The 27,920-nt window shown below is 41.1% G+C and overlaps 1 protein-coding gene across 3 annotated transcripts in view; it reads right to left on the reverse strand.

The window, feature by feature from the left end:
• Positions 1–11,657: 11,657 nt before the first annotated feature.
• FAM171A1 (family with sequence similarity 171 member A1) overlaps positions 11,658–27,920 on the reverse strand; it is a 90,399-nt gene continuing 74,136 nt past the window's right edge. For all 3 annotated transcript variants that reach the window (XM_040591867.1, XM_040591866.1, XM_040591865.1), the window contains 3 exons: positions 18,954–19,070; positions 16,406–16,520; positions 11,658–15,744 (listed from right to left, as the gene is read on the reverse strand). In XM_040591867.1, coding sequence (XP_040447801.1) covers positions 14,043–15,744; positions 16,406–16,520; positions 18,954–19,070 — 1,934 coding nt within the window. In that variant the 3' untranslated portion in view covers positions 11,658–14,042. The remainder of the gene's footprint in view (positions 15,745–16,405; positions 16,521–18,953; positions 19,071–27,920) is intronic.

Genomic DNA, 27,920 nt, shown 5'->3' on the forward strand with positions numbered 1-27,920 from the left:
GGCCGCCGGGGCTGCCCGGCCGCTCCCCGCCGCCCTTGTGGGGGACTGAGGCGGGGCTGCGGTGCTGGGACTCGGCGCCCTGCCCTGCCCTGCCCTGCCCTGCCCCTCGGACCCGGGCGGTGCCGCCCCGGGGCCCAGCCACCGACAGACCCCCTCGGAGCTGGCATCTGACCCGCGCCCCCTGCCTTCCACGGGCCTCCGGTCCCTCGCACCGGGTCGGCACGGCCCCCGCCGCCGCCGGGGGAGGGCCGAGGCGCAGGCGCAGGCCCGGCACCGGCCGCCCCCGCGCCGTGGGGTCGGGGCAGCGGGCAAGCGGGGCGCGCTCGGCGGGGCCGGGGCCGCCGGGCCGCGGCAGCCTCGGAGCGCCTTTTGGTGATGCCCCGTGATTCCTCCCCGCACCGTAAATACTTCGACGCCAAAGTCGCTGACGGTAGACGCTGCTGCGGCCGCCTGACCATCCGCCTGCACAGCCGTGGCTACCGGCTCTCGCAGCGCTTGCTGTTTTCTCGAAGCCTTTTGTATTCCTGCGAGCTGCATGCTAGAAAAACTGGAGCTGGATGGTAATGGTTTGAACCCAGGAAAACAAATAAAGACACATTTGTAGTAATTATTTGAACTGTTGTGATTTCCAGGGTCCTGTCAAGATTTCTGGATGAGGTTCAGAGTTTTGGAGTGCTTAGTTTGGCGGTGCTGCCAAACATCACATTAAAGCATGAGAATAGCGTGCATCAGTTGTAACTTCGCATCTCCACTGTGCTCTTGGAAGTCATTTAATGTGGGGAAGATCCTGCTTCTTCCCATTTTGATTTAAGATGCTGATTTGGATTATTTTTTCCTATTTTTGGTTTAAGGTGGTGTAATGTTTTGCTCTATCAGATGTTGCAGGTGACATGTCAAGTAAAAGACCTCACTGGCCAAGCAAAAGACATCTAGATGTCCCTCCAGTTGTGCCCTTGCAGTCAAACTCCGAACCTATGTGTACTGAGCATCATCCCTGAGCCACTGTGTCCCACTGCACTTGGTCCTTTACAACACGCGAGTTGGTACAGGAACTTGTAATTCAAATGCTGAAGTTTTTCGAAGAATCAAAGGCAGACAATGTGATGATAATAAAAGATCCAAGGCCCGGAACACCCTGTTAGATGTACTTAATTATAACAATCCTCCCGACTTCTCTTGGTCTAACCAAGTAGTTAGTTGTATCATGCAGAAAGTGCTGCCCTTGTGGTTTCAAATAATCACTGAATATTTGTTTCCTGCCACAGGCAAACTTGTAGAAGCTCCTTCTGCTTTTTTTTGTGAAAGGACAGAGGGAAAGATAGTTCTGAATAGGTAATGGAGTATGGGTTTATTAGCTGTATGATCGATCTCTCATGGTACGCTCTGATGTCTCGTGATTATTTCAAATGTTCAGTGACTGCAGTCTGTGCTGGAGTTCCATTATCTGACGTATTTTCTGTCTTGACAGTTTTGAAATACTAGCTGCAGTCACTCAAAAATTCAAGGGTACTAAACTGATAAGGCTAGAAAATATTCAGCACATTCCAGATAAAATGAACTGTGATATCGCACATGTATCTTTAAAACCAGCAGTTGTTCCTGAATATGGCTAAATTGTTAAGGTGGTGTTAATCTTCCACAAATGAGTAAAGGGAGAGAGAAAAAAAATCTAGACAGGTGGCCTGCCCTCAACTATCACAAAACTGATGGAGTCTGTAACTAACACGTGACCAGGTATGACCTCCCAATGTCAAACTGTTGCTGTAGTTCAGAGGGGAAGTGCATGTACCATGCTACCACAGTTTGAAATTACCCTTAAGAGTAAATCTTCATTCAATTGTAATGTACAGGAGAGAAAGGAAATCTCAAGACAAAGGCACAATACTCAGTAGTTTTCAACAACAAAAACCCAATTGTAAACAGCTGCCTCATAGCCTGGAGAGAAGTTAATCCAGTGATTACTAATGATCTTTTTCCCCTCATAATAATGTGTAGGAGAAAGTGAAGAACAGTATGTCAATGACTAAACGTTGAATCACCTTGTTGGAGAAACTGGGGGTTTAACCATCTTCGATCCTTTACCACAGTTTTCCTCACTTCATTGAGACGAATGGGCTATAGGAAGCCTGGATCCTGACTGTTCTTGAAGTTCACAGTGACAATAAAAGAGGCAATATGAATCTGTCTCAGCAAGCTACCCCTTGCTGTCTGCTGCTAGAAGGTCTCCCTGGAAGGGGGATCAGGAGCAGTATAGCTGCAGAATGGCTGCTCTTCTAGACTTCATTGTATGCATGAAGAATATCCTTATGGATATCCCAGTTTATCTCCTGACAGGCACAACTGAGATTATTCTCCAGGTTCAACTGTTACAGGACCAAATTACAACACAGAATTGTGGTTTGGTTCATGAATACACAACTTTTGCTTATACCACAAGTAGAGAAGGTGACCAAAAGCAAGAGGTATGCATCTGTCCTGCACTGAGAATTTCTGATGCAACTTTGCATTTCTGAAATTAACCAGATTCCCAGTGTTTAAATTCACTCTGCAGACACTGCTCAGCAACTGCACTACTTGATAAATATTGGCTATTACATGTCTAGATGTCTTCCCAAAATAGAGCAGCAAGCTGAAAAAATGTACCCCTGAATTTCAGGACCCTACATGCTCAACCACAGTGAGTTACTGGAGTGTGTGCCGTTAGGACAGTGAACCATGTGGGTGGCACCTGATTTGCCCAAACAGGCTGTCTGTGGGCATCTATACTTCCAAGACCTGTGTTGTCACAGGTGAGTATGCCTGGGAACTCGACAGACTGCTGCATATGAGTGATGCAGAAACCCACACACTCGTGCCAGTCTAAGCAGACCATCAAAAGCTATCAGAAATGATTCATGTTAAACTTACAAAATAAAGACCTTGGGTTTGTGAAGGTGTGAATTTACTGTTTTTAATTGATTAAAAAGACCTCTTCCTAGATGACACACAAGATAAAAGCCTGCTATTTTATGGAGATTAAAAAGAAGAAAGCACAGTCATTTTACCCAAAAGCTAAAAAAATTATAACAAAGGAAAACAGACTTCCTAATCAGCAGATACAATTCACTTAATACTACACAGCATATCATGAAATCAATTAAAATAATCCCAGCATTTGATGAATTATTTATTGGTTGGTTATTTTCATAGGTCTCCTTAGAGCTTTGCTAGTGATTCTAGGTTTGCTGCTAGATGTAACCAAAGTACCCAGTTGCTTATGGCAACAAAATGGAAGAGAGAAGGGTCAATAAAACAGCACAGATGTAGTTCTGCCTGTCTGCTCCCACCACTGTCAGCCACCAAGGAACAGATCAGCCTATAGTGGACCCTCTACGCCACCATAAATCCCACCTTCTTGGATCTTTCCCCATCCTACTTCTTTTTCCAGGTTCTGTCTCTCCTCTACTTTCCATAACAGATGGAGTCATGGGTCTGTCTTGGCTACAAATTAGCCTGTGCCTACAATTCTGAGATGCTTTGAGCCACCTTGAACATAAGTATATCAGTCTAGGCCCAGATTCATAAAAGGATTTTGGTGTTGCCATGTTTAACTTTTTCCTAGTTGACTTCCACAGCAAAATCCAGGGCTCAAAATGAAACCCTACAAACACTCAAATACTTTGAGCATTTCAATGGCCAACGTGAGTTCAAAAGAACTCTAGGCTACTGAGGAAGCAGCCATCTAAGCTTGGTGCTCAGAAACAGAGGATCGGGAAGCTCTAACTCCCAAGGCTGTATGGGGCTTTCTCAGATCTCGCCTGTTGGGTGAACCATCAAGTGAGGCTGTATAGTGTGTGGTCAGGGTCATACCCTTCCTGTCTTTGCTTTTCTGCGACTGAATAAAGGCAGCCAGCCACAGGCAGTTTCCCTCAGGCAGCCAGGCGTAATCCAGACTTGTTTACCTGCCTAGTGATATGTATTAGTTACATCCCAGTGAACTAGTGGTATGTCATACAGCATTCAGACTATTGGCATCATCTGTGTTCGGAGTATTAAACACTGCAGAAGAAGAGTACCTGAAATTTTAATGCAGTCATAGAACTGACCACATAGAACACGCCACATTGAAATATTCATAGCATTTACAATTTAAAATGGATTTTATATTGCAAGTAATAATAATAATAAAAACTTGGTGTGAACTTTTTTGTAATCTTGGAAGCAAAACTGATTCAGTTTGAAAATTAGTTAACAGTTTGGCATTTTCTCTATTTTCCTAAAAAATATTAAAAAAAACAAAACAAAGCAAACAACTATGTTTAGACTTTGCTTCATACAAGTGCCGACTAGTACTACCTCACAAGGATTTTTTTTGTATTGGCTGCTCTTTATGCTGAGAACTTAAATACTGCTTTCTTCAATCCTGGGTGAGATGCGAGGGTAAGAGAATACAGATCCAAAACACACTGAACAAATGCACCCAAACACATCTATATAGTTGTCACAGCTAACAATGGAATACGTAGAAATGGTTAGGGAATGAAATGAGCTTGTGATCCGTTATGTTGTACACTTGTATCCATGTAAGATCATGTCTCTGATCTTTATGGTCTGTCTCACCCACTTTACATCTTTTTAACCTCCTGCTGCATACCACACTTGCTGAGCTGCAGCCTAGCCTGTCTCCCACAGCCCACTTGCTGCTGGCTTGTGTTGGCTGCAGCATTCAAACTGGGGGACAAGCACTCTCAAAACAGCCCACTCTTTCTGCTGCACTCTGACATTCAATGGGTTTTTTTTGTTGAATTATGTTTTAAAATGCAGCTCATATCATACATCTTCTATTTTTCATCTTACCTTTTGTGGTGAAGCATCTGCTTCTCCATGTTGGTGCCTGCATCAGCAAGGGCTGTGGTCTATACAGCGTTAAAAAAGGGTGAAACATTTATATGCATAGTGAAAACATATCATAGCATTAAAAAATGTGTATGATAAATACAAACCCTTGTGCCTAAGGGTGTAAGTGATAAGGATAGGAAGACTGTTATCCTGTGGGGGTTATTATCACTAGTAGAGATCTCTTCTCCAGCTTTCTGAAGCATCTGTTTTTGATGATAGCTGGAAGCAGGATACAAGACTTAGATCAAGCACAGGTTCAGACTGGTTCCAGCATTACAATTCCTCTGTTCCTAGGGTCTCTAGTCCCAAAAGGTAAAATATAAGTCAGTCATGCTTTATATTGAAAAATATTTAATAATCAGAACTGGGTCTTAAATAATGATTATTACAAATACATACATATTTTGCATTTCTAGGTTTTGTTGTGAGGGGTTTTTTTTCTCTTTCAGACCCTTCTCAAAATACATAGGTGAATAAGAATTAGTGGTGACAGATATATTGACAAAGATGGTGTTGACACTGGTGCTGCAGGAGCTCTGACCAATACTCAGCAATTACTTCTGTATGTCCAATCTCCAAATCAATCCAATTTACTTCTGTCAGATCCTAAATCAGTTATCTCATCAGTCTTTTACAGTTCCCCCATATCAATATGCCCACTGTTTCCTCCTCTTTGCAGGGAGGCTGCAGGTACAGCCAAGATGGTTTCCTTCCCTGATTCTGGACGGAGTGATAGATAGATAGATAGATTCTTCACCTCTTGACCATTTCAGTGTTTTTCCAAAATGAAAGTTGTCAGTTTTCTTTTTGTCTGTTTCTGATAGTTCTTTATCCCCAAACATAGAGGAACTCTTTCCTGTAGCAGATGTACTTTTTTTCCTGCTAGAGTGAAAAGGCTACAGCCTGACTGCAGCTCTCAGAGCATTTGTAACAGAGTAGAACTGTTAGAGTGCTCCTACATGTCCTGTTTGCCCTAGGGTATTTAAAACTGTTAAGACACTGTGAAATGGAGACTGCAGTCTGGAAATGTTGAGGATATTGAGTAGGATAGTTCTCAAAGTTCAGGTCCAGAGAAGGAAACCTAAAAGTGGCTACCCCCAAACAAATGATATGTCTATCAAATACTGTACTATTATTCATTACCTATTTCCATTAGCATAAATCACTTCTATTTGGAAAGGTGCTCTTCCAGTCTTGGGAGATTGCAGTCTAAAGAGAAGCAGACCATGGATGAGAATAGTATTTTATGATGAACAGAATGCTCCTTGTAGTGAAAACCTGCTTAGGGACTATATTTTGTTACTTCTGGGGAAGATGTGGTATTTCCCATGTTTCTATGATAGCCAACAGAAAATAAATTCCAATGTTCTGTAGGTTGCTCCAACTGGAAGTATCCCATTAACTTACAAATCAGATAAATGGATAATGCCAATAAAGGTTCTGCATACCTTCTGGGTCAGAAGCAGATTAACAGCACTGTTCAGGATGCACACCTGCCGCATGGGGAATTGCACTGAATAAGAAGTGTCTCTTCTTGGACACCGTGTCTTCTTTATGAAGAAAATGGGAAATCAGACTCTACTATAACTCTTCCATTTCTATACAATTTTTTTTAATTTTACAGTAAGATTTTATCTGTCAGTAGTTGACAACTGTCTGCAAAAGAAAAGCCTCTGTCAAATGTTGCAACAATTGAAGAGTAAATTACTTAAAATATAGACAGTAGACAAGCTTTAATTACAAAATCTAGACATTAGGTCTAGGCTAGTGGGCAAGAGTGAATAAATCTCATGGATGTCATAGATGCCCCTATGTAATGGGGCATAAGCACAGCAGAAACTCAGCATCAGGCATGGCTTTGACCCTGCAATGTCAGACCACAAGGACTATTAAGTTAATTAATACAAGCCTTTATGAGCTCTTATGCCGGTTCTTCCAGTCAGCCTAGCTGAGCAACCTTTACTTTGGTATTACTCAATGTTGAAATGCTGAAACGGGCTTTTAAGCCAGCTTTTATATTAAATGCCTTTATATACATACATGTGCACACACACACACACATTTATGTAGGTATACTTTACTGATTTCAAGGAAGAAAAGCAATCCAGCTCTCAAAAGAAAAACACAGCTCATATAGGAGAACTTGGCAACTGCTTTGTGCTTCCCTCGTTACTGTGTTACTGTCGTGGATGGAGTGACACACTTCACTTGTAAGAGAGAAGTTGCGATAGTTTTATTGGTATAACACAGTGATTTAACCAAGCCTGATAGCAAATGCAACAGTGGTTTAACAAGATTCGATGGCAAGGAACGCTTCATTATTTTCTGCACAGAGGGCAGAGTCAGACAAAACTGTCAGGGAGACCCCCCCACTGAGCCATGAGGTGCAGAAAGGACCCCCTGGCGTTCCAAACTCCTCCTCAGAGGGGAGATTGGATCCAGACTTGGTTTCAGACTCGGTCAGCAGTTTATATCTAAAGGACTATACGTGCGCAATCAATCTCTTATACCACTTAGCTAAGATTTCAAAGTTTAGCTCTTAATCACCTATTAATGCTATTAATCACTACCGAGAATCTGTTTCGGTGAGGAATCTCAGCCTCAAGGAATCTCAGCCTCGAGGAGTATCTTGAGAGGTGTCCCTGCTCCAGGGGAGGTCCTGCCGTGTAGCCCGCTGCCATGCAGGAGAGCCCCACAGGCCCTGGGCTGTCCGTTATTTATGGAGTGGGTAACTGACTCAGTCACATCTGCACTCTGAATACAGGAGTCAGTTTCTTTCACACTTGGCTTGAGTTGGACCTCGACCAGCACTGTTAGGTGGGCACCTCCTTCAAATTAGCCCTGGGCTATCGTTGTTATCTGCTCCCCCCCCCCCCGAATCCACTTTGAGCCATCGCAACCAGACACATCCATTCTGACCCCCCAGGTGGTTATCACTTGAGCATTGCCACAGAAACAAAGGTCAGGATGGGGGGGGAGCACACCGCCACAGTTGTTTAATGTAGGATCATGAGGATATTTAATGTAGGTTCAAGGCAGACCTAATAGCATAGTCACAAAGAGGCAGATAGCTTGAGACAGGCCACCCTCACCAACATCTAAAAGTAACTTTACTGAAATGTCATTAGAATGTCACATTGTACATCCCATCGATGTTGGCCAGACAGCATGGCACAAAATGGGAGGTGGAATCAGGGGGCTGGGTTTGTAGAAGGGGTATTTCCTGAAGATGGGAGAGGGAAGTAGGACCTATAGCCTCTCTCATCTGAAGGGGCAGGGGACACCAAGAGAAAGGCCCTGCCCTGAGCATGTGGGTAAGGGTAGTATATGGGAAAACGTCCTGCTGTGTTACTTCCTTCTAATGCAGATTTTCCCAAGTTTAGGACGGGATTCTGGCCCCTTCCTTTATTGATAGAAAACTTCCAGAAGAAAGGTGTAGGGAACAGAATCTCCCTGGAGTAGCTTGTGGTGCATATGCCGCAGCCAGAGCTGGAACAGTAATGTGAGTGGCACAGTAGTGGGTTTCTACCCAGGGAGAGAAGCTTCGGGGCCAACACTGCTGGGAGTGTGCTGGTGAAAATCTGGTAAGGGCAGGGGAGAAGACAGTCCTGAGGTCTTTTAAAACTCCATACAACCACTAAATCACCAACCCCCTTAAAAAACATACAACCACTAAATCACTAAGACTCTAAAAAAACAATGACTGTAACAGGAACTCTTTGAATTGATTTCTTCCAGGTTTGATGCCCAACATCTCTTGCAGCAGGACTAGCCATTCCATTGAAAGTGGGATTTCTCATCCCACAGCAGTATTTCAAGCACCATTTTCTACCTTTATAATACAAACCTGGCAGGACCATTCCTCAGTTGGGTTTATTCAGAAGTCCGTATCTCCAGTCACATGAACACAAAGTCCTCTCCAGAATTAAAAAAATAAATGTTAAGTATTTCATTTGTACCTCCCTGTTGTTATTACATTTTCCTTCCCTGTGGCTGTAGGTTTCCAAGGCAGAAGAGATATGAAATGATCAAGCATAATAACTGGCACTGTTTATTCCTAGAAGAAAAGCGTTATCAATTAAACAAGAAGTACTTCAGTTAAGTGATAATAGACCAGGTGCCACATTTTGCAAGCTAAAACTGTGGGTACCAGAGGATTACTGCTAAAAAGAACTAGATACCCTTTCTGTTATTACTGCCAAATAGAAGACAGTACCTGGTGTCAGTTTACCAATTGGAATTACACAAGTAACATAAAAAAAATGCTCCTCTAGTCTGAAAATGGCACTTGGCTGCTGCCTACTCATCTGCCTGAAGCTCCAATTCCAAATGGTTTGCAACCTGGAAATGAAAATATCACATATATGCTGAAAGGAGGCTGTAGGCAGGCGGGGGTCGGTCTCTTCTCCCAGATAACAAGAAACAGGACAAAAGGAGATGGCCTCAAGTTGTGCCAGGAGAGGTTTAGATTGGCTATTAGGAAAAATTTCTTCGCTGAAAGGGTGGTCAAGCATTGCAACAGGCTGCCCAGGGAGGTGGTGGAATCACCATCCCTGGAGGTGTTTATAAACCACATAGACGTGGCACTTAGGGACATGGTTTAGTGGTGGCCTTGGCAGTGCTAGGTTAATGGTTGGACTTGATAATCTCAAAGGTCTTTTCCAACCTAAATGATTTTATGAAAATAACATGGTATCATGAAAGTATTATGTGTGTGTATATATCATCGTATTATATGTATCATATATCACATATAATGAATACGGTTAGCACTGAACCTGCCAGCCCACGTTTGTCTGTAAGCAGAACAGGAAAAAGAGTAACAATTGAGTTGCTCCTATTTTTCTCAAGTTTTGAAACAATTAATAGTTACAATTGTTTTATTTTAACCTAAAACCAAGGTACTATTGATGAGGTGAGAGAAAACAGGGACATTTACACTTAAAACACACTACAGTGCCATCAGTGATGATACATTTTGATTGAAATGAAGATGTTATAAGCTGAATACTGCCCCAGCCAAGTTGCTATGCAGGGTTTCCTGAGCCGACAGGGATCTTCACACTTGCACAGACAGCAGCCCATGAAACAACTGATGATCTTGTGCCAACTGCCTCCCGGTGTATTGAAGTTATAAACTGTGCTTATATTGAAATGATAAAACGTGTTTTATACACAATATGTATGGAGAAAGAGTTCCCCACCAGGTGGCAGGTATTCCAACTTCAAGAATTTCAAATGCTAAAGAGAACCAAAAGGCAGCACTGATGAAAAAACCCCCACAACTTACCTATTACCCATATGTTTTAGAAAAGGAAACAGACTTCTTCTCATTTGGCCAGGTCCATGCATGTACCGGACGGATGCTACCATGCCCCAGGTTAAAGCCTATTGATAGTTAAGAAAAAAAATCATGCCTTTTTGGCCCACTAGGGACCTTCCTAGATAAAGAGTAAATACCTAATCCAACACTCGCTCATTGACACTTGTACTATTCTATAGGCTAAACCCTACATGGGACATGCAATTTCTTGCCAATTTCAACCATGTTGGTTTAGGACAGTGAAATAAAATTGGTCCTCCAGAGCATTCATGGATAGAATGAAGGGCAGAAAATGAAAATACTGCCAAGGTATTTCAAGGGTGCTTAATTCACACTATTAAACCTACTCAATCCTTCCTGTAAGAGAGAAAAGCATCATGAGCAATTCCTAGATGGTGCGGTTTCTTTGTAAGGTGTTCATCTAAGCTAAGTACCACGATTTTGTATATTTGTGTAACGTGTTATGTTGCAAATGGTCTGGGCAGGAACCATTTCCCCTCCCCTATTTATATTTGTAGAGGGTTTAGCATGCTGGTACCCTGACAAAGCACTTAAATAATAAAAGGTCATTATCACAGTAAGACAAGGTTCCTTACAGACACTTGAATAAGCTTTGAGAAGAAAGTATTTCAGCAGGAACAAAGTGGGAGCTGGGGGACAGCCATGAAGTGAACGGATGCTTAGTAAGTGTATTAACTCCCAACAGCCCTAACATTTCATAGGCCCTAGGACCTGAATGGACTTTACATAATAAAATCTACGATTTAAAAATTATCTTTAATTTTTCACTCATTATTCATTTGAAAATCCTGATTGCTGATAGATTAATTGAAGACCTGTTCATTGTAATTTTTAAAGGCCAAGATATTTTCATTACTTTTGTAAGCTTTGTGATTACAATCTTTTGCATTCCCCCCCTAATACTTGCCATCAAAACCCAAGAAAACAACTGCTTTTCTAGGTTATCCTCCACATGGCTAAGATCACTTGAAGCTGCTGATGCCAAGACCTATTCAACTTATAGTTTGTTCTCTATTTTAGAAGCTTTATCGGTACTTGCTTCTCTGCGCAACTGCAAAATATAAGCAACAACATTTATTTATATTTTATCAAAGCATCTTCCTCAGTATGTTTTTGAAAATTAAAACACAGAATTTGTCACTGGACTGTAATATTAAGCAAAGTCTTTACAATGGACACATTCTAATATCAACCCATCATCTGATCTATGTGGCTTAGATGTGTTGGATACACTAAGAATTGCATTTCATAAACTATATATTCTGCAAAATCAAACTATTATATGGCTGGTGATATTACAGCAATTTAAAAAATGCTATTTTAAAAAAGATTTGTACAATGCCCACATTGCGTTTGTTCAAATATATTTGCTCTATTAGGACCACAAATTACCAAACCATCAAACTATGTGTTTTGAACATAAAACCAACACAAGTAAAGAAACAAACCACTGCAATTTAATAGTAACAATCTCACTTTACAAGATAATAATGATGGAAACTTTGCAAAGGAATCTGAAAAAGAATGTAAGTAAAACTGACACATTTAAGACAACAGAAATCTGAAAATTAAATAACACAATAATTCTAGTATGCGGAAGTTTTAACCAGAATGTTTACTTGATGCAGCATTCTGATTAGTAAGTCACACTGTATTACCAGAACTTACTGACATCTGATAAATACTATTCCTTTAAAGTAGTATTTTTCTGTTCAGTGACCTTGCACTGACCGAGAATAAGTAACCCAGACCCCAGAGCCAGTTCACCTGTGGTCAGCAGCAAAATTTCCAAACAGAACAGGAAAGGACCTGGAATGCATGTGATGAGTACAACATAACTTACTGCTAATACAGTAACTTTAATATTCAGTGCACTCCACAAATATTATTTTAGATTTCTTTCACAACACATACCACTTCCAAACATGAATCGAAACAAAACAGAGGTTGTGGCTTTGTGGATGGAGAGGAGCACTGGCCTGGGAACTAAGAAACTGGGATTCAGTTCCTGGCTCAAGCCTAGACTCCCAGGTAAGACATTCAGTAAGACAGAAATTACAACATTGGCCTCCTAAGAAAACCTTGAAATCTACTGAAAAAAAGAGCAATGAATCCAAGTCAAGGCTTATTATTAAAAATCAAATAGGAACTATGTAACGCTTTCTGTAATCACTTTAGAGACTACATAATAATTTTTTAAGCATGACTGCTGCTAATGCTGTGTAAAAATAATTCAATGAAACATGATAAACAATGTTATAGGAAGGATTCCACAAGAGTGGAAGTCACATACTTTCCATTCTTTGAATTCATGAAGAAGTGAGAAGTGTGCAAGAAGTGTGAGTGCCTGGAGAAATCTCAGGAAGAAAACTGGTCCCACAGCAAGCATGACTCCATAAAGAATTTTTGTGATACCAGGATTTCATTTCCAAAGTCTTCAGTGACACTTAAGTAAACAGCTACATTTGTATCAAGATAGGGAGGATGCTTTTCTGAAAAGGAATCTAAATTTCAGTATTGACTGAATTTCATGAGGACTGCATAAGTAAGTCACACAAGCATAAATATGCACAGCAAAAGTGAAACCAAAGTATTTTTCTTATTAAATAACATAATGTGATAACCACCAACAGAGGAAAAAATCCACAAAGATATTTTTTGCAGTTTATTTTCAATTATAATTTTTGGATAACCAAGCAGCTCTGCATGGAGAAAGCACAGAAGAGTCATTCTGGCACTTTTGGATAGTACATTATTATTATTTTTTTTTTTCAAAATTTTTCTAGACACATTCAGTCCACTTGCTCGGTCTATAGTTCACTTTATATGAGCATGATTAGCTCTTATGATTCCAGAGGAAACTAACAATATATACAGTCAATGAAACTATCTTCTTGGCTACTCTGGGCCCTTTAAAATGTCTTCTAAGTCTATCCTGGCTAAACAGAATCCACAATATACATGATAGCTACAGAATACACTGTATTGAAATGAGAAATGCTCAGCACAAAATGGAACTCTTGGCATGCAGCTTAAAATAAAAGGTAGAAGTTCAGAAGTTTATAAAATCCCAAGTAGGGTCAATTAAAAGGAGTTAGCAAAAGAAGGGACTGTTCATTGTTACTGTAAAAAAGGCACTTTGAGTAAATGGGACCAGAATTAGAGGAATCTTAGTCGACACAAAGTTCAGTTTGGTTTCATAAAAAGGCTTCAATGCTAAGGGATGCTACTCAAGTTTCCTGCAGTTTTTCATTAAAATAAATTGCTGAGTAGTTTATAATAAAGGACATAAAATGTTTACAACCAACTTGTAAAATTAAGAAAAGCATAGTATAAGCAAAATATTACTAAAAGCAGCAATGCATAGCCTTTCATTGAGATAATGCACAATATTGGACACCATGTGTCAAACTCTTGTTTTTAAGATACTTTCAGTAGCATTATCAACATAAAATTGGCCTACAAAACAAAAGCTTTACCAGCTCCCATTCATAAGGAGATTGAGGTCATAAACTAACCAAAACAATTTGTCAGTATTTTCAACATCCTGGATGACCAATATCAAGTATATGGAATAACAATCACACTCTTTGTTCAGCTATCTCACCGGAGGCAGCTGTTAAATCAGAGGAATGATTTTAATTCTTTTCTAACATTTACACAGTAATGCATTTAAAAGTTCTTTCAAATGTTGCTCACCACAGTTTGTTTTTCTCTTTTCTCTCCACAACAAAAAAAAGAAGAAAAAAAATCAAGCACTTCCACAGAAAGAATATTTGGCAATTTTATACTCCACTGAATGGTGGATTTTCACAATAGCTCACTTCAGATTGAAAGTCATTAGTGGTCTTTCCTCTCGTTTCTGCCAAGGACTCTTCTTATCTTCACCTTGGTCATCTTCCTCCTCCTCCTCCTCCTCCTCCTCATCTTGAACTGATGTTCTGTGTTCAGGACTAGTTAATGGCTCTGGTTTGGTATCCACAGTTCTTGTTTCCTCCTGCAGGCTGGGCAACTGCACACCACTTCTCTTACTAGTGCCTTCTAGTAGGCATCGTAGAGCATTGTCCTCAGGGCTACAAACTGCTGTTCCACACTCACTGCCGCTTTGGTCCATATCATCCAAGTACACAAGTTGTGTGTAAGCTGTGCTATCTGAAACCTTCCGCTCTCTCTGCTGGTGCTCTTGCACTGGTGGGTGACTCTGTGGCGCAGACAGATGATCTCCTCTTCCCTTTCGGGCAGATTTTGGCTCATTCATGTCAACACCAGAGTCCAAACTGGCATCGTTACTCCCATTCCTACCAGCTCTTTGGAGATCGATGTACGAATGTCTAACATGAGCATTTGAACGTCCATCTAGAGAAACAAACCATGCTCGAGGATGAGGCAATGGCTTCCCGCCTCCTAATTCCATCAAAGCCTTTTCTGTAAGAAGCTGCACTTCGCTATTCATTTGAGCCAGGGATGCATCATTAAGTGAGGCAGGAATGGAAATAGATTCAGACATGGAAGCATTTTGTTGACTCCACTCAGCTGCACCTGCATCTTGCAAATGCTGCTGAGATATTGCTTGGGATGCTAACTGCTGGGGTTGCAGCTGCTGCGGGGGGTGCGGAAAAAGCCGTGCGTGAGGGTTAGGAAGCTCAGCCTGAAGTCTTTCTACATCAATCTGCTGGTCAGCTGGGACAACCAGTGGCTGGCTAACAAAAGGGTGTTCTCCTGGCAATTTCATGTAATGACCTGGGATGACCAGCGCAGGCAAAACTTTTCTGTAAACACTGTCATTGACTTGGTCAACAGAATTGCAGCAGATTAACTGACCTGGTCGAGGGAAAGATGTAGGTCTTTCAAGATGATCAACGGAACGAGACATCATACAATCAGCAGGTCTGCAGTCCAGCAGTTCTTTTTCAGGGGCAGAAGGTGTGGGGTATATTTGTTCCTGAATATTGTATTTGCTTCCAGTAGCAATATGGTTCATAGATACTTGAATTTCTCTCTCTTGCTTTTCAAATAAAGGCTGAGACAGCATAGCATTATAACTTCTCCTATATTCGTCTTTGATAGGGGACTCATAGCCTTCAGCTGTTTCTGTAGATTTTCTTGTCTTTAAAGGAAAACTATCTGCTGATTTATGGTAGTCTTTTCTTAGAGACCCACTGGGAGTCAGGTCATCCAAGGAAATTCTGCTCTTGTCTTTCTCCTTCTCAGAAAGCAGCTCCTCACGGGAGCTAAACTCCTGTGAAGTACTGAATGAGTGTTTGAGCATAGGTGTATGCATATCCGCTTCTCCACTAGGTGATACCATCTCCATGTGGACAGCACTGATTAATTCCTTTGCACCTGAGTTTTCAGGGTGTCCATTGCTAGCAACGGACAACCCGCCAGGGAATTCTGACTCACGACGTGAAAATATTAAATTTATATGGGACATTGAGGTTGCTTGATCCTTCTTAGAAGTGTCCAGCGCTGTTGAAAGTTGCAGTTTCTTATGATGTTGACGTGGTCTTAAACATTTTCTTCTAGAAAAGCCGGTAACAAAAGAAGTTACACATTTATGACTGTTGTACACAGAAACAAGAGCAGCAAGTGTGTCTTAATGGGAGATTTCAAAACAGTGATTAGTATTAGGGGAATTGAGCTTTTATTACGTAACCTAACAATTAAAAGCTTATCCCAGCAGCAAAGATAAAATTAAAGAATAAATAATGTCAACTGGGAAATATCTCAAGCACCAATTACAAATTGGAGCAAATGTCTGGAGGAGGCAAATACAAAATCACTCATTAATATACACTTGCTGATAGAAGTTTAACACACGTTTTAATATAAGACTAATAGAAAGATCACTTGCAAATGCTTAACAGGTACAATGACAGAGATCTTGGACCTATGCCCATGTTTGATAGGAGGTTTTAGGAACATCTTACAAAGAAAACACAGGTACAGGTGCGTGTGATTCATTCAACTACCATCCTACCAAATGAGTGATTATATACGCTGTACATAACTAGGAACGTATGACATTTTTTCTCACTGTTTCTTTCTTCTTCAAGTGATTGCTTGCTTCTTCCCCCCACCCCCCAAATTAAACGTGTTTCAATACAAAAGCTTTTAATATCATGAGCGCAAAACCCCTTTTATTGCCAACATGAACTATGTAGCCAGGATGGTGAATCTTACCTGCAATAATATAAAAGCAGACACAGCAAGACTAGAAGTATGAGAGCCATCCCTCCTAAAATTGCCAAAAGAAACATGGTGTGATAGCTGGTAATGTCGTGTGTTACAACGGGACCTGGAAGGCCAGAAAAGAGAATTTAGACCTGTAATAACCTGCAAACAGAAGAGGAACGACACTTAAACAAAGAGAGGGACATCTTCCCTTGTTATCAGGGTGCTAAGCGAGCAACACCACTGCTCATAGCCCTGGTGTCTATTGAGCAGACCATCTCTGGAGAAGGGAGCAAGTTGTGGAGAAAGCATGTGCTGGTTTTCATGACCGCAAGGCTAAATAGATCATTTATCATATAGTTAGTTTCAATGGGAGCATGCATCAGTGAATGCTGCCTTCCAGGTCCTGATGCTAACAGTGCACCAAAGCTCTCAGCAGTGGAGAAAAGCCATCGCAGCACCTTCCAGCACTGTACATGTAGCAGCACTGTGGCCAACAACTTCTCTTCAACAAAATCTGTGGTGCTTTGCACTAAACAGTGTATTCATTGGAAGATGTGTTGGTGCTCTGAAGTCTAGATCGAGCCAAGCCAAGCAGATCTTCAGCTGCTTTAAAAAACAGGCTACTAGTGAAACAGTGTTTTAGCTCCAGGTTTCAATAATGCTTACTAAATGTTCTAACATACAAATGATGCACACATGTGGACAGTATCCCTTCACAATTATGCGTGTGTAACCCTGTTCATTTGTAAAATCCTTGTCGTGATTTTGAAATAAAGGCCCAAATTTTCATCTTCAGGCAAGGAGGTACAGCACCAGCTGAGAGTAACATGCAGGCACTGTGAAGGACAGCAAACTTGGCCAACATTAAGGTTCTAGATCATGAGATTTGTAAAAACCTTATCTTTGGATATTGAGTGGTCTGTAGAGCCACTGCTAGGAATACAAAGCTCATTTTTGTCCATTTTTTTAGATAAGAAATCAAATAGATCCAATGAGGAGATGAAATAAGCAAAAAGTCATTAAACTCATTAAAAGTAACATAAACTATATTGCATTTGGGAAATGTAAGTATTTATACATTGTGTCCCACCACTACCTTTACAGAACCGATTGATACTGTTGCTTCAGGACATTAAGCAAAAAGAAGAAAAGATAAATCACTTGAATTTTCATGAAAACATTGTTCTCATTGTAACAAAGTTTTAGGAACCCAGATCTATCCCTCAGAAAGAATGAGAAGTAAAATACAAGTAGAAATTCTGCTGGTTAAGTTAGTTAAAGCTGCAAGGACAAATAAGCCTTCTCCTGTTGAGTTACAGGCCTCCTAACCTCGGAGTTACAGGTCCAGTTTCATTACTTCCTTGCAGCCTGGAACAGAGCTGAACTGTGAAATGTCTGGCTCAGAGCAGTCGCTTTTTCTTAAAGTACCATTATTTTGTAAAATTCCATTAAATTCAATATGATAGCTTATTCAGATCTGCACCTGCCTCTGAACTCTGTTCATCAATGAGTCAACTGAATATTCCAGCAGTTTCAGTTAATAAAAACTCAAATAAAAAGCCTGCATATCATGAAACAACTTCATGGCATATACAAGCAGACTTTAAAAACAGTCCTCAAGTTAGAGTTTGTTTTCTTGGTTAGCTATAGTTTATTTAGCCTACACAGCCAAGGCAAGAATGTTTTCATTTCTACTGTATTTGGTTTTCATCCAGAAAACCTAATAAAGAAAAGCTGTAAGAGGAGCTTTTTTTTGTTTGATTGATTGGCTTGTCTATACACAGAGATATCTCTGATTATTGGTGGTCGAAGAACTAATACTAAGAAATCAGAGGCAGCCACAGACAGAAACAAGGAAGAGCAAGCTGCGACACTGATAACCCCCACAGGCACAGAAGTACATATAATGCCTAGTTCAAAGCCATTTTCTACAGTTATGCCAAGAGGCTTGCAGATGGCAACTAGTCAGCTCATCTACTAATACCACTCTGCTAATACGCTTCCTAGAACTTCTATGCCAAGTTATTCATGGTATAAATTGATCAGTCATCAAGATGATGCAAAGTATATAGTCAGGGCAAAATGGGCATCTTCAGAGTAAAGGAAAAAAAAAAGTTGCAATTAATCAATCCATTAGTAAATGTCTAACCCAGGGTGACATTGGCCTTGGGTGAATCCATCTCTTTGGGGAGTTTCTTTACAGAAACTTCACAGCGCGTATTTTTCTACCTGCTGGAACACCAACACATTGATATTATGGGTCTCCTCGTTTTCTAGCAATGGCTCTACCAAGAAGTGGTGAAATAAATGCATCAAAACAGGTACACTTTAAAAAGTCTCCCATTGAAATGACTCAGATTTTGAGCACAAGAGTTGCCCCCCACAAGCCCCGAAAGATTTTAGCCCTTTACTTTCAGATTTCTGTTTTCTAATAATCCATTATTGATCAAGCTGTAGCATCTCAGATGAGGTCATTCTGAAAAATATAAACATTATATATGAATGAATAATTACTCTGTGCTGCGAACATCACTAAAATTAAATTCCATCTTACCTGGGATAGTAGGTGACATAGCTGCAACCCAGTAGCCCAGCTGAGGTGCAATGTAAGTCCAAGTCAACTGATTTCCTTCTTGTTGTACAAGGCCCAAACTACTCTTCAGCCATGTCCCTGTAAATGTAAAGGGTGTGGGAAGGTGTTACAGGTATATGTGCACCTTCCTCTGCAAACGAGTGGGAAAGGGAGCAGTAACAAAGCCTATCAATGTGCTGTAGGGGTTGTGTGCATTGCTGTGAAATGGGAGATCATGCCTTTTTGTCACTGGCATTCGAGAGCTCCCACAGGCAGCCATCCCTGTGGCCTTCTCAGAAGCTTTGTACACAAAACCTATTTAAGATTAAATAAAACCATTACAAAAAGGGTTAAAAGAAATTACTTATTGTCATATTAGATTCCCCCTTTTTGAAGAAGGATATTCCCGAAGCTGATTATATGCAGACAGCCCACTTGAAAGCTGTATTTCAAGAGATGTCACATCTCCCAGACCACATGTGAGCTCTGCACACCACCTTTTGATCAGTTCTGGCTGTCAACCTCTAGAAGACTGAAGAAAATACTTCCTCAAAATATTATTTTTCCTATAAAGAAAACAAGTTTATGAACGTTACTGCCAATAAACATAGAATTAAGCTGCACCATCACTTTGATTCAGCAACATCAGCCATTCAGAATATGTACGCATCCAGGAACACTGTTTAGTAATAGATGATCATTTTTTAAAATGTGTTTCTCAAAGGAAATGTAATATTTTTTTAGAATTATCAAATGATCATTCAAAATTAATAAGATTGACAATTTTAAAACAATGTATTTAAGTTCTTTTTAAGTAGTCCAGATTGACAATCTGCACTAGTTGAGAACTGTTCTACTTTCAGAAGACAAATTTTGTTGCAAGAACTGGGCTACGAAAAACCTTTACAAATGGATCAGCTGTAAGCCTTGTGTAATTCGTTAAGACCTCTGATTCTGGGGTTGTAAAAGAAAAAATACACCTTTGTTTCTGATATATCAGATGTCCAGTATGGCTTGCAAACTGCTCCCGTATTCATTCTTCTTGAATGAAACACAGAATTGCTGGCCTAGTCACTGAGCACGGCCACGGGGAAGCCATCCCAGCACCAAGCAGCGTTTCCCAGAGCTGCAGCCCTAACTTGGCATCTCCAGCGGGTGCCATAACAGAAGGCATTCACTCGCTATGGAGGTTCTTCACATGCTTTGGTGGCTGCTACCAGTACAGCTGATCTGTGTACAAAGAAGGCATAAACCCCTCTGCACTTCTGTAGCGCAGCTCTGTATTTCTGTGCAAAAGGGGACAGAATGCTCTATTTCCTTCGCTAAGCTTCAAATTCCTACTTCAAAGGCAAGCTGAATTTTGTACTTGTGATTCCTTTTAAATAGTCTCCTACATGTAATTCCCGAAATGGTGCTTTTCCCCAGGCATCACTCAGGACTAAGCATGAGCATTTGTGGACGACAGCCACCCGAACACTCAGCTGTGTGTACAACACACAGAAGAGATGCCGTCGCTGTTTTGTTTTTTAAATACCATTCAGATCTTGATGATTTCCTCTGTGTTCCTTAGATTGTCCATCTGCGCAAAGCCTGTACAGATGAGAACAGCTTTCTTTCTTTATTTCCTCTCTACGACTGATTTTTCCTGTCTAAGTACACCGTTGAAGTCCACCAGCTTTGGCTAATCATAAACCCATCTCAATATAGTGAAACATTTAGAAAAATACATGTTTGAGAGGATTTCTAGATCTAGGTGACTATTGTTGCCAGATAGTGGCTGTATTTGCAACCAAACTGAATTTGCGGGCAACAAGGGAAAGGAATTACTGACTGTAGTGGGTTTGCATGACAAGGGTTTGATAGTGGGGGGCTACAGGGGTGGCTTCTGTGAGAAGATGCCAGAAGCTTCCCACATGTCCGATGGAGCCAATGCCAGCTGGCTCCAGGATGGACACGCCACCGGCCAAGGCCGAGTTAATCAGTGACAGTGGTAGCACCTCTGGGATACCTTTTAAGGAAAAAAAAAATCTGCACCAGCAAGAGAAAGAAGTTGAGACTGTGAGAGCAACCACCCTGCAGACACCCAGGTCAGTGCAGAAGGAGGCAGGAGGAGCTCCAGGTGCTGGAGCAGAGATTCCCCTGCAGCCCCTGGCGAAGCCCATGGTGAGGCGGGCTGTGCCCCTCAGCCCAGGGAGGTCCATGGTGGAGCAGACACCCACCTGCAGCATGTGGACCCCACGCTGGAGCAGGTAGATGTGGAGGAGGAGGCTGTGACCCCTGGGAAGCCTGTGCTGGAGCAGGTTTGCTGGCAGGACTTGTGACCCTGCAGAGGACCCACGCTGGAGCAGTTCGTGAAGAACTGCAGTCCACAGGAAGGACTCACATTGGAGAAGTTCATGGAGAACTGTCTCCCATGGGAGGGACCCCACACTGAAGCAGGGGGAAGAGTGTGAGGAGGAAGGAGCAGCAGAGACACTGTGTGATGAACTGACTGTAACCCCCATTCCTCCTTCCCCTGCACCACCTGGGGGGAGGAGGCAGAGAAATCAGGAATTAAGTTAAGCCTGGGAAGAAGGGAGGGGTGGGGGAAAAGTGTTTTTCTGATACAAATGGTAGTAAATTGAACTAATTTTTCCCTAGTTGAGTCTGCTTTGCCCATGACAGTAACTGCTGAGTGATCTCCCTGTCCTTATCTCGACCCACAAGCTTTTTGTTGTATTTTCTCTCCCCTGTCTGGCTGAAGAGGGGAGCAACAGAGTGGTTTTGGTGGGCACCTGGCATTCAGCCAGGGTCAAACCACCGCACTGATGTAATTTTCAGTTTTCCAAGTATAATTTCCAGTCTGTATATGAAATATCAACTATTGCTACCCTAAAGAAGGTCACACAAGACAAGTAATTTTGATTCACACTACCAAGAGGACCACAATCTGTATGCACAGATTTGCACATATGGCATCCATAACTGTCGTATCAGAACAACTTGATGTAGCCATTAGTTTACCTCTTTTAGGGAAACTTTATCAGGAATAATAGAATGGAATTGTCCACAGTTATGTGTGAAGTTTCTGGAAAAACTAGGAGAAGTAGATTCACTTTTTCCACTAAGACGGCCAGTATCCCTTCAGATTTTCTACCCGTGCACTTTTGGGGAGGATGTCATACTAATAGCTCTGAACCACAAGATGAAAAATAGCCCATAGAGTCAAAAACTGCTTCTGTCTTGTGCCTAAAATGCCATTTGGTAAGACAACTCCTGTAAGCTTAAACTTTGTCATTTTTTTTTCTGCAAGGTTCAGATAACAAGAATGCAACTATGTGAAACAAAATGTTAAGACTAGAAAAGATATAAAAGTGCTGATTTAAAAAAAAAGAATGGAAGGACCTGGGTGATGAATTCATCATGCTTCCCATGCTTCTCTTACTACCTCTAAGCCTGCTAAATACACACACAAGCAGAACGCATACGTACATAATTAAGCAAAGTTCATTATCTTTGTAGTCTATTTTTATAGCTACCTCCTTAAGCAGAAGCTATTATTGATTCCCTCACTAGGGGGAACTTTCGTCCAGCTTGCCTTATTCACATCACACTGCATTCTGATGAACACCATCCTCCTAATGTCTCTTTAAAAGCCTTTTGCCCAGTAACACTGTGCTTGCATAATGCAGTGATCAAGAAGCTAACAGAAGCTGCACTCATTGCTGGGAGCAGAGCTCAGCTGCCATCCTGCCAAACAACCAACAGCTCAGATTGCTCATATTTTAGCAATGAAAGGAATCCCGGTATTTGCAACGGAAGCAGACAATAGCATCTACTGCATAAGGTCAGTCAGGTTTCATCATTGCCTTCTGCTCGTTTAAGTCACCTGTTTCTGCTAATCACTGGATATAATCGAGGAAATGTATTGGTCTGTCTAACACTAGGGAAAAATGGAATTCCCTCACTTTGTTATGGACAGGTAAGACTTTCAAAAATGTAACAGATATACTCAATATTGGTCATCTTTAAAGAAGAGTGACAAAGCTTTCCTTGACCATACCCTACACACTAGGATGTGAAGACAGCCAGAAAAGAATTACTTTTGAAATGACACTGTCCCAAGTTCCTTCATCAGGACAACACCAAGTGCAGGTTCCTGGGAACAATGGGTACACAACCTTTTTAAATACTTTCATAGTCCAACACTTTGGTGATAAACCCACCTCTTATAATGCTACCACCTCTTACCAATAGTCCACTAATGAAACAGAGCACCCTCCTGCATGGTGGGATGAATAGAATAAAGAACTCAGTCCTTCAGAACAGCAATGGCAGAACAGGTTTGAGCAGAAACAGTTGAAACATGAAGTCCTGTATCATTTCTTGTGTGATCAAATAGTTGAAAGCCAAGACAGTATTACTGAAGGGAACTGATGTGCCTTCAGTATGCTGCAAATCCACTGGGGCATTTCCAGGTATCTCTTATATTACATCCTTTATAGGTTCTAATATCCTGGTGCTTTTCAACTATCATTAAATGCCAAGCAGTGTTCTTGTAGATCCCTACATGCAATGCCTTGCTGTAACGACTAATGGTCGGACCTTCTATGGAGCAAAACCCAACTGCATTGTACTTACTGGCTATGCTCCTAGTGTTTCAAGCTGCCTTGAGTTAGCAAGAGTTCATTGCTATGCAGCCTTAAGAATGAAGTCCCTATCCCATCCCAGATTCTTCCTTGCAGCAGTAAACAAGATGTTTTCCTGTTCTAAAAATGCAGCTAGTTACTCTCTGCATCCTCACATACTTGTTCCTGTAAGCAAGGGAGGAGAGTGAGGGGCAGTGAGTAAAGAACTTCCATTTTTCTGTCCATTCCTACCCTGCAAATGGAGTAAGAGCAAGCAGTATTAATTTTTTCCCCCTGTGTAGGCAGGATTACAACTGCAGGAGAACTAAGCAGAAGGACTTAGGAGGGAAGAGAGGTCTTACCCCCTGCATGGCTGTGTTATGGTAATTTAATTTGTTACTCTCCCAATATCCCATAACATCTACTTCCTCCCCGCCCAACTCAGCACAAACAACTAGCTTCACTGCTTATTCAGTTTTGTACATGATGTGCAGTAACTGTTAACAAGAAATATAGGATTATAAATAAAAAGCAGTACACATAACTGCATGTAATGGAACTGATCATTTTTGTTCAAGACTGATTGTGTAGCTCCAAAGAAAACTTGTCAATGCATCTTCGGAGTAGAAACAGCAAGTTCAGTACAGTTTGTAAGCACTGCATGATTTGGGCCAATTTGCCATTAATTCTTAAAGAGTGTCTGATGCTTCACGGAAAGCTTCTATATATAGAGACATTCTTGCTTATAGATCATTTTTACATTTTTCTTCCTCTTTTTCCTCTATTACTACTCAGCGGAGCCAACATGCTGATCCAGGATTCAAGTCAGGGGAGCTGTCTCCTGGCTCAAACTAATGGCAGGAGGAGAACCAAGATGTTTCTTAACTCTTTCCTCACCAGAATTATATTTAGTGTTACTGACTTTTTGGAATAAATGGTGTCATTTAACAAATTTCTTCTTTAAAAGCTTATAAAGCAGCTACCCAGCCTCATTTGTGTATGGAAGCAAGGTAAGAGAACTAACATCATTAATACTACAAAGAATGCAAAAGTGAAAGTACATTAAAAGAAATACAAATCAAAAACCAATCAGATAAAAGACAGCTGAGCTACATCTGGTTGCAACAATACCCGAATATCGGTTGAAGATTTCAGCAGAGCAGAAGAAATAAATTCTGCTAGAGAGAAGCATCTTAATACTTCGCAGTAAGTTTGATTTTGATGAACATGCTTATTTATCTTGGGCAGCTTTTAGTACTTGCCAATGGGGGCAAGAACGTGTTATCGTAAGTAAATTTAACAGCAAAAGGTTTGCACATTAAATCTCCGTTTCAACACACATGCCGCACTAAAAATGTCTTTTTGTAATTTAATTTAGTTTACTTCTAAATCAGACTGAAAAATGGCACTTTCATCAAGGAGAGTGTCCAGATGGGCAGCTACTGCAGAAAAGCCATTACAGAACAGCTATTCAACTATCTCCCTGCACAATTATGTTGCTACACGTACAGCCAGTCTGCCCAAAAAAGAGATGTCCTATTGTCTTTAAAGACACTAACTACTCCATGTGACAGCTTGCTGGATCCAGGCAGCACAAATGGATCTGTTTTTGTAGTCTAGATGCACGATGCCTCTGAATAAGACATTACTTCCATATTTTACAGCTAGACCTTATTATTTTAAATTAATCTGCAGTGAAATCCAGGGAATTGTATGCTTCTCTGGCTTCCATGTGTGAGACCATGCACGCTGACAATCCCATGCTGCTCCAGCCCAAGCAAACGGCAAACTTCCTACTGGCCTACGTGAGGCAGGACCGCGCTTCGTGCAGGCAGGACTGCCACACCAGGCCATCTGCTCTAGAGACACGCATATGACTCCTATTAAAGTCAAGAAAAAAGGAGACAAATCCCCCTCTTGTGTGCTGGCTGTGAGGGGAGTTTGCATGATGGCACTCCAGCACAGAACTCTGCTCACTGGGAGGATGTACAACACTGCTTACTTCAGGTTTAACTTTCCAAGCTGACCATTTCAGAGCCTCCCAGATCATTACTGCTGCAGTGACTCCTGAGGACTTTGATTGTGTATTCTTCCTATCACTGATCAAAACAGTTCTGGTAAATGACTGCCAGAGGACTGTGCTGTAGTCAGCAGCTTCCCCTAAGGACAGTCATGAAGTCAAAATATTGTCAGTGTTTAAATATACGGTAGTGATGGTGCTTTTTTTCCATAAATTACTTTTACATGTGAACTTTTGGTAGGAAACTCTTCCATTGATCAAATACTGGTTGCTTTTTGTTTTGTTTCTTGTATCTGGTGATGGGATCATCCAATCCCACTCAAGTAGGGAACTAAAATTGTGCTATTTACAGCATGAATTATTTCCATCCAATAGGTTTGACAAATAAGAGGATTTAATTAGCCAGAAAGCAAATTAAGCATAATCCCATTATATAATTTATTTTTATTCAGAAGATTATCTACCCTGGACAAAAGAATTTTGGAAAGAAAGATACTTTTAACTGTAATACTTAATAGTATAGATGTTTTAAATAAATATTCCTTACTAAGAAGTGCTTTTCTTTCAGCATGGATTTCTTCTGTGATGTTTATGATGTCTTAGGCAGAGATTCACAGTTAAATGGAGATATATGTGTCAAAAGGAATGAGGCAGGTTGTTAACAGGTAGAGTGTGAGACAGCAAATGATATTCAAAGCATACTAACAGTGTTCCTAGAAGTAATTGATTTAGACACTTCAAATGGCAATGTTATAACGTAGAGTTAATCAAGGGCAAGTTTGTGAAAATAACTTCCTAAAGCATGTTCTGACATACATAAATTGTAGCTTTTCATTCTACTTGCTGAAAGCTGCTTATCAGATTACTTCTTCTAAACAAAAATCACCTCTAATCTGTATCAGCACAGGAAGTTTTACTACAAAAGGATGGGTTTATTGGTTTTACTTTTGTTCATGTTCTAAAATGCTGAAGGCACTAACAGTGGAAGCTGAAAAATTCCTTCTTGAATATTGATAGAGATTACTCTCCTCCTCCCCCTCCCCCAATACACACGGGTTTAAAAATTTGTAGCATTTAAGTTAATATTACAATTTTGGTTTTGGAGTTGCTAGGCAACATCAAAAAATAAACGTCCTTGCTCTGAGCTCATACCTTCATTATTCTTCCACTCTTACAGAATTTGCTACACAAGTCTTCCAGGGCTAAATCCTGCTACTGTTCTAGCAGCACCACCGTTACTTGGTGTACTCTAAGGGAAAGGCTTTTAACATCATACCTTGAAGATTTTTGCAAGGAAGTCTAATGGTTCAATTTGTTACTCGTGTCTGAGAAGCTGTGTAGTCTTTGCCATCTCTACTCCTACATCACCTATCAAGTGTTTAAAAAAAAACATGCCAGTTTTCATTATTTAATAATTTTAATTACGTCTGGGCAGAAGACAGGGCACACTGAGAACTGCTTGCATTGCTTTGGTCCCCTTAGCAGTTCCTTCCAGAATGCCAGAACAGAAGAGACTATTAAAGAAAATTACTTCCATACATAATTACTGGTTAACAATTGCATTTCAAAAGTGAAAGCTTAGTTATGCTTGCTGGACCACCGTCGCTAGTTACTGGTATATTTGAAAGATGCTGCCCTTAATACTCGCTGTATCACATTATTAATCACATTCAGTCAGTTATTGACAAAATTATTAGAACAAGGAATAGATAAAAACACAAGGCAATTCAAAACACTGCATGCCTTCTCCTTCATTCAGCCTCACATCACGCTCACGTTCAGTTTCTATTTCTCAGGCTGGAACTGGAAGCAGACACACAAGAGATTTGACCTACCATCCCCAAGGCCACAGAGGAAGGCTGGCCCAGGTCCTCCTCAGCCTCTTCCAGCCCCACCCAGAGAGTTCACACTCCTGCTCTAAGCACTCCTGCCTCTATTTCCACCGATCTCCAAGTCCTCTCCAACTCAAGCAGCTGCACAAGAACAATGGTCTTTTCTCCACTTCTGATATTTTGATGTCCACCTCTCCCCACCTCCTACTGCATGCCCTCTGTAGGTGGAGCTACAGGGCCATCTACATGATACAACGGAAGGTCCATTACTAAACCCTGTTCCCAGAAGCCACACTATTTGTTTTCAGTTTTATTTCCTTGGCTACATAATAGTAGATTATTCGCATATATCGCTACTTTGGCACCGACCCGATTACTTCAGCATCCTCTTAAGCTCCGCCATCATGCCATACCATGTCTGCTTTGCCAAAAACGCAGCTCAGATGGTATATAAGGTGGGGAGAGATTGCATAATCCATTCACATCACTT

Source organism: Falco naumanni, chromosome 4 (assembly GCF_017639655.2).
Source record: "Falco naumanni isolate bFalNau1 chromosome 4, bFalNau1.pat, whole genome shotgun sequence".
Taxonomy (NCBI): domain Eukaryota; kingdom Metazoa; phylum Chordata; class Aves; order Falconiformes; family Falconidae; genus Falco; species Falco naumanni.